Below are 19,002 nucleotides of genomic sequence, written 5' to 3'. Positions count from 1 at the left end.
GCAAGAGCAGAGGATAAGTTCCTTCTGATTTCCCCTTGTTAAAGAAAATTACCTTTTGTTACCTCTAGTGGAACGAAACAAGAAAACTAACCCTGCCAAAGTTCACTCCTATTTACAGAAAGGAGAAGAGCAAATAAACTAGACCAATTTAATCTGCTTTCCTAATTAATCTTTCCCATACCGCCCCCCCTCAAAAGAATGTGCATAGGACTCCAACTACCTGCTTGCAGGATTAGCTTTTGCAACAAAGTACTTGAACTTACAATCAACTGAGAATCAACAGAGGTTTTGATGGGAGATGGATCCCAAGCAAATAGAATAGCAATCCACAGCTTATCAGCCTTTGCAAGAAGACATGATTTTTTTTTTGCAGATGAGGGCTGTAAGCACAGCACTATGTGCCTGGACAGTCTGATGTTTTTCTTGTACGAAGATTTCTCCTCCCTGCTCCATAGCCACACAAGTGCTCCTGAACTCCTCACTCGCAGCATGGCAGCAGTGCTTGCAGGGACCACGGAAGCCGTTCTTACACCTTTTGAGCGGGTTCAGACTTTGCTTCAGGACTACAAACACCATGATAAATTTACAAACACTTACCAGGCTTTCAAGGTACTGAAAGTCTATGGAATGAGAGAGTATTATCGGGGATTGGTGCCTATTCTGCTCCGAAATGGGCCCAGTAATGCGCTCTTCTTTGGCCTACGGGGACCTATCAAACAGTGTCTGCCTGAAGCAACCTCTTACAGCACTCATTTGGTCAATGACTTTATCTGTGGAGGGCTTTTGGGTGCCATGCTGGGATTCTTGTTTTTCCCAGTGAATGTCGTAAAAACTCGCATGCAAGCTCAAATCGGTGGTGAATTTCAGTCCTTCTCAAAAGTCTTTGTGAAGATCTGGCTGGAACGTGATAGAAAACTGAACCACCTATTCAGAGGAGCCCATCTGAATTACCATCGTTCTGTCCTGTCCTGGGGAATAATCAATGCAACCTATGAGTTCTTGCTAAAGCTGTTGTGAAAACCACTGTCTTCCTTCAGCTCTTCTGTTCATTTGGGTATTGGCATGTATGATGCCCAGGGAACACTTCCTGTGTAGTGTGAAAGGTAATTAGTCTTGGCCTTCGATATTTATGGGGTGAATGGTGATGCATCTTAAACCTTGGTGCAATTAAGATGAACTTTTTTAAGTATTTATTTGCTGGCAGGTGAGTTTACCCATAATGGAGCTACTAGACAAATACAAAGTTTAAAAAAAAAAAAAAAAACAAACAACAAAAAAAAACCCCAAAATAACTGACCAACCCAAAAAGCTCTGTAACCTGTGGGATTCCCGCACAGGCACTGGGAAAGCTGGCACAGCCAGCCCCGCCGCGGCCTAGGCAGGCTGAACTGGGGGCAACGGCGGTTTCCCTGGCAAATGCGTCGTCCTTCGGAAATAAATGCTGCCTCTTAGAAGACGAGCAAAGGGCCTGCTCGGGAGTCTTCCTGGTTCGATTTTTTTTTTATTTTTTTTCTTCTAAATAGCCAAAACTAACATTGAGTGCCTTAGCCGTTATTCCCGGGGGACGCTAAAGTGAGAGGTTATAGTAAACTAGATAGATCTGTAAAACTACACAAGGAATGGCACGGTTAGTTATTGATATATAAATTATCACTATTTAAGTTCATATCTTCTTGCAATAAATACAGTAATTCAGACCTGTCACAATTGTGATGGCTGACATAGAGGTCCCGATAACCTGAACTTCCTTTTCAACTGTAGAAGCACAAAAGCCATTTTAAATTAATTCCTGATGAATAATATAGTGCAGGTAAGTGGATGCTCTAATATACAAGCCCTTCTGTCAAGCCTAAAGCATCCCCCAAAAAGAATACTTTTCATTGCTGTCTAAGAAAGCAGAAGCATGAAAATAGATACAGGCTGGCTCATGCCTGAAGTATTCTGTCAATTTCAAATATGAATGATTTTCCATTTAAAAATAAATAGTGTCAACCTGGAGCAAAACAGAAAAACCTAGAGCTTGAGAGCCTTAGGTTTTTCGTGGTAACTTAATTAGTGTGTCATCTTAATATGGTCTTGCTGACAGAATTGTCATCTGTGCCTGTAATCACAGTGTTTTTTTACGATCTGCAATTTGACAGATCTCCCACACCTCTTACAGAGTTCAGATGTTTTAGATTCCAGGCTGGATTAATTTCTTGTCTAGTAATTGCATTTTGCAAAACTACAGGCTTTCTACAATTACAGTTGGACAGGCTGCTTTTTCCCTTTAAGTCCCAAACCATTACTCTTGTGTTAAAAAGCCTGCTCTCTTTTCCTTGCAATGACTAAAGTGGCTTATACATAAATGATGTGGTTACAAATCAATCTGACAGGCTTTTAGAAAGAAGTACCCACATAAATAATTTACGATATTTGAGTAATATTTCTGCCAGGTCTGGCCTCCAGAACGAGCTCTATTATTTTACCCTGTCTTTATAAACATGAAACTAGTTCTTCAAAAGTGGATTGTTCACTTTTTGGTTTTGTAACTGTGAGGTTTCACACCTTGTATGCCAAACAAGTTGTTTCTCTTTTCCTTCAGTTCTACCCCTTAACAATAAAACAGAGCACCTCTTACTGGAAACCTAGATCATTGTTGTTATAGGGAATTTTTATTTTATAACATCATTGAAATATTTGGGAAGGAGTACTGGTTAATCCCTTTAATGAAACATTTTCTATACAGAGTTACGAATTAATGCAAAGAAATTAAGTAATGCAAGAAATTAAGTAGGATTTATATTCTTAGAAAGCAAGTGTATTTCAAATTTAGAATTGTTTGGACTGATCCATTTCATAAGGTGCTATTGGTGCATTTTTAAACCATGAAACTTTGTGGACCGTTTGTAAGGCAAAAGTGACAATGGCTGCTGAATTTTAAAACAGTGAACAGAATTGTGTTAGAGAGAAGTAATATACACATAACATTGCTATTAAGGAACATGTTTGGAGGAGTAACCAGGAAAATTTGAAAAATGTGTAGTCTAAAGCACAGCAACACATGTGTTAAACTAACCAATTTGGACTGGAATTAGATTTGCAATTGCTGGGGAAGCAGGGTCCTAAAACAGCTTTCAACAGATATATTGATGTTCGATGAATTCATGACAGCTATATAAAGGCTGTTATGACAGAAACATCAGCATAATAAATAAGGAGATGAGTTTCTCATCATGTGTTCCAAAAATGCAGGAATTGACCAGATAGGCTTCATTTCAGATGTTGGATGTATTCAAACATTCTTAAATAGACTCCCCCCCAAATGCACTATGTTATTCTGTTAAGCTTCTGTAAAGATAAGGAAGAAAGAGCTTTACACTGTGTTCATTAAAATGTTAATTAGTAAAAATTATAACCAGAATTAGCATTTTCTGTTTAATGCAGGGAGGGTATCATCATCCTAGACATACCAAAGTATGCCTTACAAATCTGAGGGTTAAATTATGCTTTTTGGAGCCACATGAATAGATTCCACTGAAATAAGTGGTATGGTAGTGTATGAAAGCAAATATATTTAAACTACTGCACATAGCTCAAACTTTCTATAGTATATGATTTCTATATTATACCTTTTTAATCTCTTGCTACGGAATGTGACCTAAATCAATACCAGTAAGATGCATTGATATGGTATTGGCAAGCATCAGAGGCCACTTTTAGTCTACAGTAGACATCCAGTATCACGATCTCCACATACATTTTGTTGTTTAACCTATAAAACACTGAGTATCTTTTTCTTCTGTTAAAGTTAACAGAACATTACCTCACTTTTCACACGTCATCAAGGTTGCTTGCCCAGAGATATTATCAGAACTCAAAACTGAAGACTTATATTGTATACAGTTTTTCCACAGCAATTTCGTAATCTATTTTCCACTCTTTTTAAACAGTGGTACAGCACAGGCCTATCTTGATTAGAAACATCTGCCCCATTATACTTAAAAGATGTACACCTCAGCGTTAGGTAAAGCAGCCTTTGCATAACAGGTTAATCAACTTATAAAATAGTTTGGAGTTCCCAGAGGAGAGAATACTCCACAGAAATATGAAACTTTGGAAGTTTTTCGTATGTTTTGTTAGAGCAATGTGAACCTTAGGTTAAATATGTGGTATTATCTTTAGTGCTTGCTAAATCACTCGTTGTTACATGCATGAGCTCTTGGTGGGCTCAGTGGAATTGCATTTATTGAAAGAATGTTAAAGATTTTTACTTGGCAAACCAAAGCTTCACCGTGAAGGAAACTTACCATATAAGGAAGCATGAAGTTGAAGGAAAAAGCCCTCTAAATGTTCACAGTCTATGTTAAAGTCATATCTTAGACTGTGTGTGATGCTACAATTAATTTCTTGAGACAGCCATGTTCTAGCTGAGTGTTTCCCAAGTTGTGGTACTTATACAATTCATGGTATGCGAAGTATTGAAGCGATGCAAAACCTTACACATGAAGAGAACTGGGAACTGACACTGCTAGCGTAGGATTAAGGTACAGTGCATGGTTCAAAAACCTAGTTTATCAAGACAGAGGAACTGATAGGAAAAGAGGTGATTTAGGACCAAAATCTCTTTTGGGGGTAATGGACAGTAAGGTAGATAGGTGTGTGAGGATGTGTTAATTTAGAAAATTAGAAGTTATCTGCATACTATCACAGAAGGTGAAGGTGTTGCTGCTGTAACCTACAGTATTTGAACAGATTAAATTCAGGATTGTCTGTTTCAGAAGATTGGTTTATTTCCTACATGGGAATTTGTGTACACACCCAAATTTTTCTCAGCAGCTGCTCAGTTCGCTACCACCATACAAATAAAAACCTGCTTCTAGAGTGCTGTTGAAAATTAGCTTTTTGTATCCAGCTTCCCACAACAGCCATTTTTCTAACTGTGTGCCTAGTATGTTCACATTTTAAGCTTTTGTGTTACTGACTTTTTAAAAAAAAAAAAAAAAAAATCAAAATATGGTAGTAGTAAAAGCTGTTAAAATTCTTCGCCTGTTTTGGAGCACAGTGCACCACCTGTAGTCTTGTGTGTGTGTTTTCTCAGTGATAAGAAAGCTTTCTGAGAATATTAGCAGATAAACCAAAAATAATTCTCTGTAAATAATAAATAACAGTCACAATCACAGAGGTAATAAATTGTAATTCCTAGATGTCTTTAAACTGATGCTAAACTGCTTTTATCATCCTGCATACAGAGCAAGTATATTTTAACTTCAATTTTTAGTATTTCAAGATGGTTTGAAAATACAGCCTTTTTATCATGGGTTTATGAGTCAGGCAGTCTCCTAGCACTGTCCTGGCCCTGGAGGGTGTTTGAGGCTCTTTTGTACTCTAGTCAATAGCTTATTATCTACCTCAGTATTAATGTTTCATGTGAGTTATAACATTGCAGGGAGAGAGGGAGGTGAGGAAACAATATTCTACTGAGGAATGGAAGCTTTTTGCCTTCCCTGGCTCTGGTATTGAGGTAGATTTATAACTCCATTTGCAGAATTAACTTTTCTCTCTTCCGAACTCTGACTCTAATAATTTTGAAATTGAAGTTCTGTCACTTTGAAATGCTCTGACAATTGCTTTGAGACGTCGGGCTTTGCTGTGCTGAACTTCACTGAATGAAAAAAAAAAAAAAACAAAAACCAAAACCCACCACATTGCTTTAGTAGAATGTTTGGTTTAAACAAGGCTCACAGCTGAAGCAAACTGTCCCTACAGGCAAACCTGAAACTAAACTGGCATCATCTGTCTCCCTCACACAAGCTGTAGAGTAATACATAATTTGAATACAAACCACTGGCATGTTTTTAAACTGTTTATTGCAAAGAAGTATATTGCTAGTATTCTCTAGCAGCATCTGATCTGTTGGATTAAAAGCGTATGTTGTGAAGCCGTTTTCAACAGAATTCTGTACTTTCTCGTTCTCATTCAGAATCAGTTCCCACATCTTACTTAGAGCTTCATTAAAGGTGTATCTCTTTGAAGAATTTAGACTAACAATGGTGCACAGCCTATAAAAACTTAACGGGCTTAATACTGGTTTCAGTTAAAGCAGTTTTGCTTCAAAATGCCACCCACCTGTTGTGCATAAAGATTTGTGGCAAACTGGTAATAGGGCTCTGTAGGCAAATACGCACATTTCATGCATTGTTTTTTCCCAGGGGCTTTATAATAATTAAGATCTGATTTAGGCGGGGGAGAGTGGGGAGTTTGAACTTTGATTCTCTCTGTCACTCACCACAGATGCTATTTTTTCTCTCTAATTGTCTCTCTCAGCGTGCAATGGACTCTTTGCTTAACACGAGCAATAGCCTGCTTAAATCACAAGTGTATCTCTGGTAATATTAATTTCTATATGTTCTCTTCCAAAACCAAATATATATACCACAAATTGCAGCAAACTTTTGATTGAAACACATTCAAATATATTAACACTGTATAATTATACAACTTTTGGACCAGAAATGAATAATTATCACCAATCAAAATTAAGGAGAATTTTAGCTACGCCTAGCATAATTACCAGTGCTCATACTTGCCAACGAAACAACTAGTATCCTTTTTCTGAAAATTGTTTTGCCAAGTTCTCAGTGAACTTTGGCTTCCTTGTTTAGAGACTAGAAAAACACCTTGTTTTAAAACAAGTGCAGAACCTGGAGTACAGTAGAAAAACAGTACTAGCCAGGTTCTGACTGACTGTCAAATAACACTATCTACTGAGGATTTTAGACTTTCTCAAACTTTCTTGACATCTCCAGCTGTCTTCTATGTATGTTGACTTGTCTTATATTTGTATTGCATACAGAAGTCTTAGTGAGAGACTACCAGTTGTACTCAGCATTTATGCAAATACAATAAAAGATTGCCTCTATGGGCTTATATAGAAGTGCTGCTCAGCTCCTTTGCACACCTTTTGTATAAGCTATCCGCAAGACCAGTTCTCCAGCAGCAGGGTGGAGTGGTAATGCAATACTGGGTGGTTGCTGGATACTGGCTTGGAAAAGGGTGCCATCTACTGAATTATCTGTACAACTTCTTAAAATTCTTACAGGTTCTGTGTGGTTTTCAACTCTGCATAGTTTATATGATACCATCATCACACAAGACAGTAAGATTATAGTCAAAACAATAATCTAAAATAAAGACTGACAAATCAGGGTATAGACAAGTAGAATTTTAGAAAGTTGCCTCTGCTTTTTATCAGAGTCAAAGCCTTAACGGATATTGAAAGTGATCTAGGAAGGCAGTGCTGAAGAATCTGTAAGGGGAATTATTTTGGTTTTCCTTACCTAGAATGGTACAGTGCATTCTTATTTATCTAAAAGGGGGGCAGGGGGGTGGGGGGAAGAGATCACTTGTTACCAATTTAATACAGGGACTCAAGACATTGTTAATTTTTTTGTTCTAGTCTCTGATCTTATGCGGGATCCAGATGCCGTTGAATTATATTTTTTTTACTAGCAAGGATAATTTATTTATTATTAAAATAATTGTTTCACTGATTTAATTTAATTTAGGCTCACCCTTGTTGGTTTTATGGATGGAAGACTAGAACAGTGGCTCTGCTTCTGGAATGAAATGACATAGTATAAAGTATTTAAGAAGAAAAGTTATGATGGTTCTGAAAAAACATCAGAAAACAAATTTGCAGTTGGGGCTGCAGCAGTTCCATGGAGTAAGAAGTATAATATTACTGTAATGTCCAAAACATCTATTACAGAATATTGTTCTACTCACTGGGCAGTGGACTTCAGCAGCTTTGTGGCTTGTCTTCGTACAGAATGTTAGTTCTGTTATCTTCAGTGTTTGTATTTTGTCTCTAGGGATGCCTGAAAGTCAAGGGAAAGACAGCGAAAGCCACATCAGCAGCAATAGTTCCAGCACTAGCAGTTCGGTTGCTTGCTTCGGACAGGTCAGTTCCTTTTGCCTGAGAGAGAAACAGAAGTTTTATGCTTGTGCTTCTGGAAATCTGCTCTGCATATTTATTTATTTTAAAGTTGGATACAGTAAGGCTGGAGTTACATCTATTACTATAGCTATGCTATACCTAATGGTACATTCCTCTATGATGGTCTTGGCATGCTTCAAGTTATAATAAAGTGCTCTAGATTCTTCACAAAAGGTTTTTAATTTTGTTCCTTAAAAAACAGGATCGCTTTATTCTCTCTTATTCCTAGATGTCATGGATCATGCTTACATGCATTCTCAGTACTGGTTCATAAAAGTCAACTACTTTCAACTATTTGAAAATAATTTTTAAAATGTTTAAAATAATTTGGGAAAAAGAAGACTGTATCTGGACTGAACAGACCTTTTGGTGTCAAATTCTCTTCTCCATGATAGGCATTTATGCATAGCTCCTGAATACGGCATAGGCACATGTACGCTGCCTTTTTGCTTATCGCTTTTGGTCGCAGGCTTGCATTTTAGTGTCAGAAAAAGACAAAGTTACTCCTTTAAGTTTAAATAGAGCCAAAAACAAATTAGAGAGGTTTTGCAGGCGTTGGAACTTACATGGCACACACTGTATCAAATTCTGTGTTCTGCTGAATGATAGGCCAGTCAATACATACATACACAATACTTATGATTTAGGTGGTAAAATCTCTGTTCTGTCCCACATCAGAGCATAGTGACACAGGTGTTTTAGTGCTCAAATCCTTAAATATGCATTTAGGCTCCTCTAACCTTTACACATTTTAAATTGTATTTCTACTAAGACAAGGAGCAAAAGTTACAACACTTCAGCCTTCCAGTGATGCTGGAGTTATCCAAAGGACCTTCCCTGCATGAGGGGAATCTGCTGAACACTCCTCAGAAAACTCCTGTTTTGGTTGCTTGCCTGAGCTGCTATCCTCCCTGCCCTGATGGCATATAGTGGTTTAAACTTTGGTTTTGATGGAGGTTTTAAATACACTTTTCTTATTGGTCACAGAGATACGAGAGGTAAAATGTAGGCTTATATGTGTGTTCCTGGCAACCTTGACTAGGATTGTGACTGCATTAAGATTTCCATAGGCCTAGCTCATCTCAGTCCATCTAATGTAAGTGATGCTTATGAGAAAGGAAAAAGAGTTGGTACAGCTCAACAGTTAATGCTTGTATGCATACACTTCAAGAGTAACAGAAAAAAAAACAATAAAATGCACAAATGTAATGCACACACACGCCCTGAGGTCTTTTCTTGTCTGTTACATCCTGATTCTAAAAATGAACTGTACACCTCTTGGAACAACTGTACCTGGAAAAATGAGATAAAGAAGTGATATTAGGAGAAGAGGTGGAGCTAAAACAGGGAGAGTGAGAAGATTTGTTTTAACCTTGTCTTTGTCAAGTACCAATATACAGCAAGTGAATATCAAGCTATCCAGCATGCTCTTCGTCAGAGACTGGGTCCAGAATATATCAGCAGTCGGCAAGCTGGAGGAGGACAAAAGGTATGAACAAACATGCACAGGTGTTTCAACTCACATTTTTTCCCAGGAGATCTAGGGTAAAAAAAGTTACAATAATCCTGATTTTTTTTAAGTTAATTTCCCACTAGTAGTTTAATGTGCAGATATGAAAGCAAAGTCAGCATAGCATAAATTCTGGCTTTTACTGAGCCACAGGTTCCTTTTACACTTTAAAAAAAGACTTAACTTTTCAGTGCTTCATCCCTGACAAGGGCATACTTACCTACTTGTTGAAGATTGAGAATTTTTTCTTATTTTTTCCCAGAACTGCAATATATGGCTGCATTTTACCCTCTTTAGTGCCCGCTAGCTCTGCCTTCCCTTGATTAAGTCATATTTGTTGTCATATTAATCCCCTATCACAGTTGCTGGAAGAGGGTAAACCTAAAGCTATGCCATCATCCTTTCATTCACATTACCTGAACCTTGAACTTAGCTGGGTTTCCTCAGTGTAAGATGATGTGTGTAATCCCTCTTTAAAATAAAGCATGTATATACATGTGCACATGTGTATGTGTATATATATATATATTTATGTATATGTCCTTTTCTGTTCAGGTCTGTTACATTGAGGGTCACAAGGTAATTAGTCTGGCCAATGAGATGTTTGGCTTCAACGGCTGGGCTCATTCAGTCACTCAGCAGAATGTTGGTAAGTATCTATTGAGGATAAAGAAATCTTTCCTCTTGTTTCACGGTGGGGCCCTGAAGGAAAGGTCTCTGGGATAAGGACTGGGATATCTATCCTAGAACATGATCACATCAAAGAACCTGGGGGGAGTCATGCAAAATTTCCAGGTGTCTGGAAAGAATGAGAGAAATTGAATAAGAATAGACCTTCTGTTTTCTTTTTAGATCTTGCACTGGAATATGTCATAGTCATTATTCTAAGTGTGTTTATGATTATTCTTGAGCTATTCTAATCAAGTTTTCTGATCTCTTACGGGAACACTCAGTGACTACAGTCAAGAGTAATTACAATTAAACTATTTAACACCCAGCAGCCCTGAGCCAACTTTCATACTCACCTGTAATTTTTATATTCTAACAAGTTAATATTCTCAGTTAATATGCCCCTAATCTTTAGGGACCTGTCTTTTTCTGCAGATTCCTCTTCTAGCCAATACCTGGTTCTGAGATTTTTTTATAGTAGAAAGCTTTGGAAAAATTCTTCTAGAAAACGGTATTTGGGTGATCCTAAAGCTTAAGCTTTTTCCGTCTCGATAGCCGAAGTAGTTCCTACCAAAGGAGTATTGTCCTTGTTTGCAGACTGCTATGCTTAGGCTGAAGACTGGTTGTTGAAGTAGCTCAACAAAGCTGCTTAAATGTACCTCCTTCCTTCCCCACCCACCTTCAGAAATCTTTTCTTACCTCAGGTTGGTAGATTCTAGACATAAAGCAAGTTACTTCATTGCTTTCCATCTATTCTATACTACTTTTTTTTTTTCTCCCCCTTTTCAGTCAAGAAAGGACTGACGTCTTTCAAACTTCTATCTTTTTTGAATAATGCCATAACAAGTCATGCCTTAGAAATTCAGAGACGGAGGATTGTTATGTTTGTTTTTAAATTCTTGGGTAGAAAAAGGGCTTGTACCTCCAGCAGGTTTACAAAACAATTAAACAGATAGACCAGATGAGTACAGAAGAACTTTTGGAGCCCAGAGTACACTTACTTGAACTTCAAAGCATTTAATTTCAGACACGTGGTATGTTTCTATCAGACTTGCAAGACTGCTAACTAGAGTGCCCTATTTATATTACATAGCATTGCTTTTGGTGTAAAATAAAGTAGATTAGAGATTCTGGATTGAGAGTTGTATTGCAGCCTCTTAAGCTCTGCAAGTGTTCTGTCCTGGATAAAACCTTGTGCAAAATTTCGCAAACTAGAGACTTCTAGTATATAATAGGAAAGATGTTACTTTTATAGATAACAGTTTTTTTCTTTTCCGTTGCTGTTTTTATAAATTGACACTTAAAATCTTTCCTTCCAGCTGAAAAAATGGTTATGCTTTGAACATTTAGGATATGTAGCTGAATGAGAAGTAATATTTACAACTCTTCCTTCTTTCATATATTTAAGTTTATACACGTAGTAGCAGGGTGTGAGTGTTTGGCAGGTCTAGCCACTAAAAACCAGAAGGCATCATGTAACATGCCATGGGCATGTATGCAAGTCAGCGTTCTCAAACTACAGTTAATATTTTGTAAGTCATGTTCCATTTTATAGAAGATGATACGGTATCTCGGGCTCATTCAGCAAGTATGGTGCAGATTTATGAATGTCCCCAAGGACAAAATAAGATCTAAATGTGGATCAGGAGTCTTTTGTATTATTTAGGATGTTACTTTTCCCTCTCCCAGACTTTGTTGACCTCAACAACGGCAGGTTCTATGTGGGGGTCTGTGCATTTGTAAAAGTTCAGCTTAAGGTAAGTGGCTTTTTTTGTTTGCTCTGTGTATAGTTGAGGAATTGCCTAAAGCTGTGAATGAAAGTTCATGCATAGGTCAGACTGTGGTTCTTGAGTACTGTACTACACCAGAGAACCTAGTGGTGTCCAAAACACTGACCTTGCTGTAGAACAATCAGCTAAGAGAGAGTAATTAGGCTTAGGAAAGCACAGCATCTAACAAGAAGTGCTGTATGTGCTGAAATTACCTGATACTTAGTATTTTTAAAATTTTACTGCAGGATGGGTCATACCATGAAGATGTGGGGTACGGAGTCAGTGAAGGCCTAAAGTCTAAGGCCTTGTCCCTAGAAAAGGCAAGAAAGGAGGCAGTAACAGATGGACTGAAGAGGGCACTCAAGTAAGTAAAGATCAGTACTTGTACATTTTCAGAAGTTAAGTGAGAATTAAGTGTTATTTTCAGTCACAGTGAGCTCTCTTGTTCCTCAGGTGCTTTGGGAATGCTCTTGGGAACTGCATCCTAGACAAAGACTACCTACGAGCTGTGAATAAGCTTCCACGTCAGGTGCAGTACATGGGCTGTTGGAGCAGGGACTGCAAGATGTCCTTTGCTCCTGGTCCTTCATATTAAAAAGAATATACATAATGATATCAATGTGTTTCATCCCCGAATGTTTCCAGCTATGAGATCAATAGTCTTTGCCTGCTAGTTTGTGTGAACTGTTTGTTCCAGAGTTCTTCCCCAACATTTTGCCACAACTACTCTAAATTTTGACAATTTGCAGTAGGTAAGATTACTGTGGTGAAGAAACAGTATCCTACTCAATATCTCATGTGACATTATAGCCATGTTGTCTGAGTCTCTCTGTTCAATGGCAGTAATGCATATATCTGTGTTAATAGCAGGTTATATGTTACCACAGGAAACACTAAACTGTTTGAACTGTCCTGTTCTAGGTGCGGTTTTCTCCATGTGCTGTGGTTCTTAAGACTATTTAAACTTTGTCAGTTGCAGCAACTCAGTTCATTGGCTCTCCTCTAGCTACTTCTGCTTTAAATGCGTATCAGCAATGATACCAGCGTCAAGTTACATATTCATCACATGGGTGAAACGGAAGTCCTTGGGAGAATAGAGTCTGTCAAGGCTGTGTGCATGTTTCTTTTCTGTGTGCTTTTTCCCTGTATAAGGCAAAAACCAGAACACATAACTCAGTTTGTTCTCATTGTTGGTGATAACAATCCAGTTTGCTATTATGAATTTTAAAAATCAAACTTACTTGTCATATTCCTCTCATTACTGGGCTTTTTCAGGAATAAAAATAAAAGGATGGGAAATAACTGCGTACAGTGACACAGTTTTGAATTGCTGTAATAGGTCATAAAACCAGAGGCTGCGGGCAGGGCAGAAGAGTAGGCAGACAGTATATCTATTATCTGTGTGACCTATCTAAAGCAGGTACAGCTCCTCTGCATTTCTGCAAAATCAGGACTATTTCATTTAGTCCTGAAGCCTCTCAAGCTGAAAGCCTATCTATATGTCACCCAGAGAGCAGCAGGAAAAAGGAGCTTTCTTTAGACTTTAGGGAGCTCTGGCAGAAAATAGGAAGTTTTTCCATGAGAAAGACTTCTTCCTTCAAATAAAGTTTTTAATATGCATAGCCCAGGATAGCCTAGAAAAAAATACCAGATGGGTTATGTACCAAAGTCGCTTGCTGTAGTTGGAACTTTCACTTATTTGTAAGCAAAATTCATATGGTAGCAATGCCAATATACATGCATTGATAGTTGCTTTGTCCTTTTACTAACTGGTATTCAAACTCTGCCAGACCCTAATGCACATCACAGCTAGACAGAAGACACAGTCAGCATGGTCGTTGTAACAAAATTTACAGGGTGCCTGTATTTCACCCCTCATTGTTCTTGTTAGAATAGTTAACAAGTAGTTATTCTGTAGCAGTGGCTTTTTACTGAGGTCTCAAGCAAAGGTAGTTTTTAACGGTGGTTTCAACTTTCAGTTAACCAAATTGGATCCTTCCCAAAAAAACACTGCAAAATACTAGATGCATCTATCATAGAAAGGGTGAACCAAACTGTTTAGAGTGGACCCACAACAAATTTTAGCTGTTGCCAGTCACTTCAGAGTTTTACCACAGAACAGCAAAACAGGTAATGCTGTTTTGTTTTGCTACATGAGGCATGTACAGATAGCCCTGCAGCTGTCCTCTGCTTGACTTCAAAAATCTGTTGGTGCCTAAATGTTGCAACTGAATTACAAGAGCAGGATGGACTGGACGTGGCTGCTGGAGGATGAGAAATAACACTAGGAAGACCTACACTGATTTATTTAAATGCCTGATACAATGCTCCTAGCAAACTGTGGCTCTTGAATGTATGAAGAATTAGCATGTCCAACTGATGTGTACTTGAGCACTTACTTTCCTTCCCATAATAGGTTCTTATCCTTGCTGAACAGTAAGAAGCCACATTCAATCTTGCTTTGCTTTTCAGACTCCTTGTCTCCTTAGCTTTCAGCTTGCAAGGGAAGAGCTGCAGTTACTTTTACTCTGAAGGACTAGGTCAAACGGTGAATGTTCTGAAGTAACCAACACCGTGGAGAAATGCCTCTTGTGGAGGTCTTTGGTTCAGAGGGAGACAAGAAATTGCAATGTACATTTTCATCAGTGGCAACCATACTTTAACCCCATTCTCTCGGAGCTATCAGAATTTATAAGTATGCTGTGATGTAATACAGCAGTCTTCATGGTATTAAAGTTGTCCTGGCTGTTACTGAGGTCATACCTCAGTAACCAACATTAATCTTGTCAGCTCCTGATGTGTACCAGCTGGGGGCAGTACGCTTCTAGGCAGTAACCTACCTTGCTGATTGAGGAAAAAGCCTTACAATTGTTGATCCATGGAGTTTCAGAGGAAAGTCGCCTTCATCATACTGGGATCTACCAAACTCTGCTAGCCAGCCTAGAGCTGTAAAGCAGTTCTGTCTAGCTAACTTAGACCGTAGGAGCAGATCCAAAGTGACACCTCACCGACTAAAGATGGCACAGATCTCTGCTTTGCCAGGGTCATTGTCTATTAGTGGCTTTGCCACAAGTTTGTAAAATCACAGAGCCAAACCATCCTGTCTTTAATAAAAAGAGAGAGGTGTAACTTCCTCGGTGACCTCATGATTGGAGAACTGAGTAAAGGTTTCCCATTCCCTTTAATACAAGTGTGAAAAGGGAACTGGCAATATTAACAGGCTCAGCAATGACTTGCGAGACTGTCTGTAGAATTCTGCATTGATCACCCGCATCTGTTCTCATTTGCGGAGAGCCTAATATGCGGAGACATAGGCGATCTGCCATGAAGCACTGAACTTGTAAACTAACACAAAGTCGCATGAATTCAACGATTAACCAACTGAGTGACTTTGTACTGAAAATGCATTTCAGTCTTCTAACTTACTATTCCACCTAGAGCAAACAAACTAGATTTTTCAACAATACTGTATAGAAAAAGCCTGTGCATATTTCATTAATTTGATGAAGGAAATTTCTGATTTTGTTTTCTTTTTTTCCTTTTACTAGATACCCCCTGAGTTAGATCTGGTCAAAGCTAAAAGAGAGGACTATGAGCCTGAAATAGAGAAAGCAAGATACAATAGCTGTTTGGAAAGGCAGAACGCAGGAGGGAGACAACATTGTGAGATGGTGTCTAATTGTAACCCTGGTCAGACAGAGGCTGCGATAGTGACAGTAGATCAGAAACAGCCAAATAGTTCCAGGTGAGTGATATTATAAATTTATTTTATAAGCTATATTAGAAGTTACTGTACCTTTTAAAACACATGGACAGCTCAATTTGGAAGATGCCATAAAATGCTGGTTCAGTGGATTTTCCTTGCTGTTATTTCTTTATGCATTTTTTTTTCCTTCATAAAATGTAATTGTTGAAATCCTGTTTAACTTTGTGCTTACCTGGGAGAGGGGCAGAAATACAGACTCCTTAGCTATCGAGTGCGATGCCACTTACCAGCGGAAACTGCGACAAAAGCAGCTACAGCAACAGTTCCGGGAACAGATGGAGAAAAAGCATCAGATTCCAGTAGTTACTCCAAGCAGCAAACAGGGTAAGTCTCGGCATTAAAAATTGACAGTTCTAACAATAGCTACTGGCAGGCATGGGTTACCCTCAATACAGGAGCCCAGCCAGTTTCATTTGCTTTTGTATTCTACTGTAATCAACACACCTTTGAGACAAGAGGAAGGGGAGGATTATTATACTTCCCCCCTCGCCATGTTCTTAAAGTGGCAGGAATGTCAGCTTTAAAACTGCAGCTTCCCAACCACCCTGAAAGCTTCGTGCACCATTAACGTGCTGCACCCCAAACAGGCTAAAAAACAGGTTAAAGTAGTGCAGTTGCTCTTACCAGTCATCATCAGGTACAGAATCTTACCATTCCACATACTGCTATCAAAACATAACCAACTCTAGAAAAAAAGAAAGTAGCTGGTGGCAGCTGCTACTTATCATTTCAGACTCGTGCTCTGTTAAGAAGGAGCATTTCCAATATTAATTCCAATATTAATCTCTTCTTGTGTTACCTCTGTCCAGCAACATCCAGTCCTCCTGTAAAGCACAGCACTCCAGCAGCAGTACAACAGGAACTAGCAATAGAAGAGGAATTCTTCGCAGGTCAGCCAAAAAATGATGAGTAAGAGTGTATTAAATCATTAGCATTTAAATAAGTGCTTCAGAGTAGAGCGTAAAGGTAATCGTTCTGAAGAGGTTGATTAATAGAAGTGTGAGTATGAGTCTGATCTTGACAATACAAACTTTGCTCGAGTGACCGGGAAATGATGTCCATCCTTACGAGGGGTTTCACACCACGCTTTTCAGTAGAGAGTTGTTATGCACATTTGGTAAACCCTTTACCTCAAGCTATATTGCACAAAACCAAAACATTTGTGGGGGTGAGGGCTTGTCTCAACATAGCCACGGCTATTTGGGTCACACTTACACCCCAGTGCCTGGACATTGCTTCAGTCCAGAGCACAGGTGGTAGTACCGTTTCCCTGCTGTGCACTGACATAAGATAGGCTATACAGTTTAACTTTTATAGTGGCCACCGCTTGTAGGAAAAGAGTGGGCTGGTCCTGGAGTTACTGTCATTCCTGTAGTACAATACTGTTGTCTTTGGTTGGATCACCTTTTCATTCATTCCAGATGATCCTGAACTTTGGGACATTTCCTTGGAGACCATTGATCTTAAGATAACGGGTCACAAAATGGCAGACCCACCAGCTGGACGACAGACACCCGAAACACCCTGTGGACATCATCAAATGACTACTCGTAACAGGACACCTCACAGAATGAATTGCCACAAAGCTTCTGCTAGACTTGCACAATTGCAGCCATCTGCTGCAATCATGGGCCGCAGCAGCTGTGGCAACCAGCATACCCCAGGTACGTGCTACCAAAAAATAACTGAGTTCTGTCTTAACAACGGCTCTTGGCTTTGAAAGTAAATTGTAAATTGGTAAAGTAGTAAACTGGAGCGGGAGAAACATCCTTCTTTCTTAGACCTGGCTGCAGATGCTGTGATAGTGGGCTAGGAGAACTATCTGTTTTTTTGATCCAACTGTCCTATCAAGGAAGAGATAGGAAAAGAATTGAGGAGCACTTTTAGAGGCAGAAGAAAGCTTTAAGAATCTTCCATCTCTCACTATCTCCCTGTTTGGCAGAGCGCAGCCCTTACAGGAGAAGTCAAAGCTTGAAGAAAAGGAGGCTTGAACCTACGTAAGACACCTGGTGGTATTACCTCCATGCTGCATTACATCAGAAGACTGCAGTTGCCTGTTCAGATCATGTAAGGAAGTCGAATGCATTAATGGATTTCCCGGTATATTATGGTGAAGCAACACAGAAGAGTTTAATACAGCCCGCAAGAACTTAATGTACTTTTAAGTTATTACATGTTTCAGATGCCTTTTTCTATAAACAAGCAATCATTTGTGCTTCTATAGCACCAGGCTTACAAGCTAACCGTACACATAATTTGCCTGAAATGGTAACAGAATTAATCTTTAAAATGAGACGCAATTCATCGCTTCTTTCTCCTTCAGTGTTGCGTTTCAGCACAGAGAAAAGAGATTTTCAGTAAAACGGGGAGCGGGTGGGTTCTGGTCAGATGACAAAGCCTAGAGGCCATTCGGTGAGGCTGAGGGTGTGAAGCTGTGGCAGCACCTGCCTCAGCTGTGCAGCCCAGCCCTTTGCCCTCCAGCTGCACAAACGGAATCAGAGCCCATCGCTCCTCCCTCTGCTTCTTCCCCAGCCATAAGGGATTCCCATGCTGCTGCTGCACGTCCAGCTGTTGCCCGTGCAACAGGGCAGCGCAGGGACAGGGGCAGGCTGGGACCACTGCCAGGAGTCATAGGTAGCACCTCTGACAGTGTTTGCGTGGAGCCTTTGTAAAATGAATGGGAGCTGCACTTTTGTTTTTAAATAAGCTTTCAACCCTTTCCAATATAAAAATAAACGTAAAATTTGAAAAAACAAACCACACTTGTACCTGTTCATGCCTCTATACCCTTCAAACCATTACAACTCCATTCCTGTTTAATGAGCTCAAAGAAGCGAACACATTCTGAGTAGTTACAAGTAGGAAGCTGAAGAGCCCACCACCAGGTCTGCGCAGCCTCGCATTTGTTTTAGATGGGCAACAGAAAACTTCAAGCGGGTTTTAAAGGTTAGAGCAAAGCAACAGCTGTTCCTTCTAAGTAAGAAGGTCAAAGGAACAATTTTTAAGCAGTGTTTCAAACTGGAGAGAGTAGTATTTTTCAGAAGTGCAGTGCTGGAGACAAGGATGATACCACATGACTGAGAGTTAAAGCTGAACCAGGAAAATTTATACAAACTCTCAGAGTACTGCAACCCTGAAATCAATGTCAGACTTGAAGCAGGACCTTGTTCCTGTGCTTTGCCATCACTGTTCTATGTGGGCAAGTCTCTTAAAGCAGCCTAAATGTAAATATATTTGAAGTATTCAGCATTTATTCCTTTACCTTCACCACTTAATCAGTCATTTTTCCTTAAATACCCTCTTACCT

General features: G+C 39.2%; 2 protein-coding genes across 2 annotated transcripts; both read left to right on the top strand.

Moving 5' to 3' along the window:
* Positions 1–396: 396 nt before the first annotated feature.
* Positions 397–1,267, top strand: LOC104281702 (solute carrier family 25 member 51-like). The gene has a single exon (XM_009879745.1). The coding sequence runs from the start codon at positions 397–399 to the stop codon at positions 1,015–1,017; it is 621 nt and encodes a 206-aa protein (XP_009878047.1). The 3' UTR covers positions 1,018–1,267.
* A 6,588-nt stretch (positions 1,268–7,855) lies between these two features.
* RAD52 (RAD52 homolog (S. cerevisiae)) lies at positions 7,856–17,696 on the top strand. The gene is made up of 11 exons (XM_009879627.1): positions 7,856–7,942; positions 9,366–9,467; positions 10,044–10,137; positions 11,847–11,914; positions 12,175–12,293; positions 12,383–12,458; positions 15,478–15,674; positions 15,883–16,019; positions 16,505–16,585; positions 17,117–17,359; positions 17,638–17,696. Exons 1-11 carry the CDS (start codon positions 7,856–7,858, stop codon positions 17,694–17,696), a joined length of 1,263 nt encoding a protein of 420 aa, XP_009877929.1.
* Positions 17,697–19,002: the final 1,306 nt, after the last annotated feature.

The sequence above is a fragment of the Charadrius vociferus genome, unplaced genomic scaffold, assembly GCF_000708025.1.
Source record: "Charadrius vociferus isolate BGI_N301 unplaced genomic scaffold, ASM70802v2 scaffold90, whole genome shotgun sequence".
In the NCBI taxonomy this organism is placed as follows: domain Eukaryota; kingdom Metazoa; phylum Chordata; class Aves; order Charadriiformes; family Charadriidae; genus Charadrius; species Charadrius vociferus.
Note: the sequence above shows the minus strand (reverse complement) of the source record. Positions and strands in the feature narration are given on the sequence as shown.

Excerpts from the sequence above, each read along its gene's own strand:
- LOC104281702 (XM_009879745.1), top strand. The coding sequence starts at position 397 with ATGTGCCTGGACAGTCTGATGTTTTTCTTGTACGAAGATTTCTCCTCC.
- RAD52 (XM_009879627.1), top strand. The coding sequence starts at position 7,856 with ATGCCTGAAAGTCAAGGGAAAGACAGCGAAAGCCACATCAGCAGCAAT. Across the intron at positions 12,459-15,477 it reads TGAATAAGCTTCCACGTCAG|ATACCCCCTGAGTTAGATCT; the intron begins GTGCAGTACATG and ends TCCTTTTACTAG. Across the intron at positions 15,675-15,882 it reads AAACAGCCAAATAGTTCCAG|AAATACAGACTCCTTAGCTA; the intron begins GTGAGTGATATT and ends GGAGAGGGGCAG.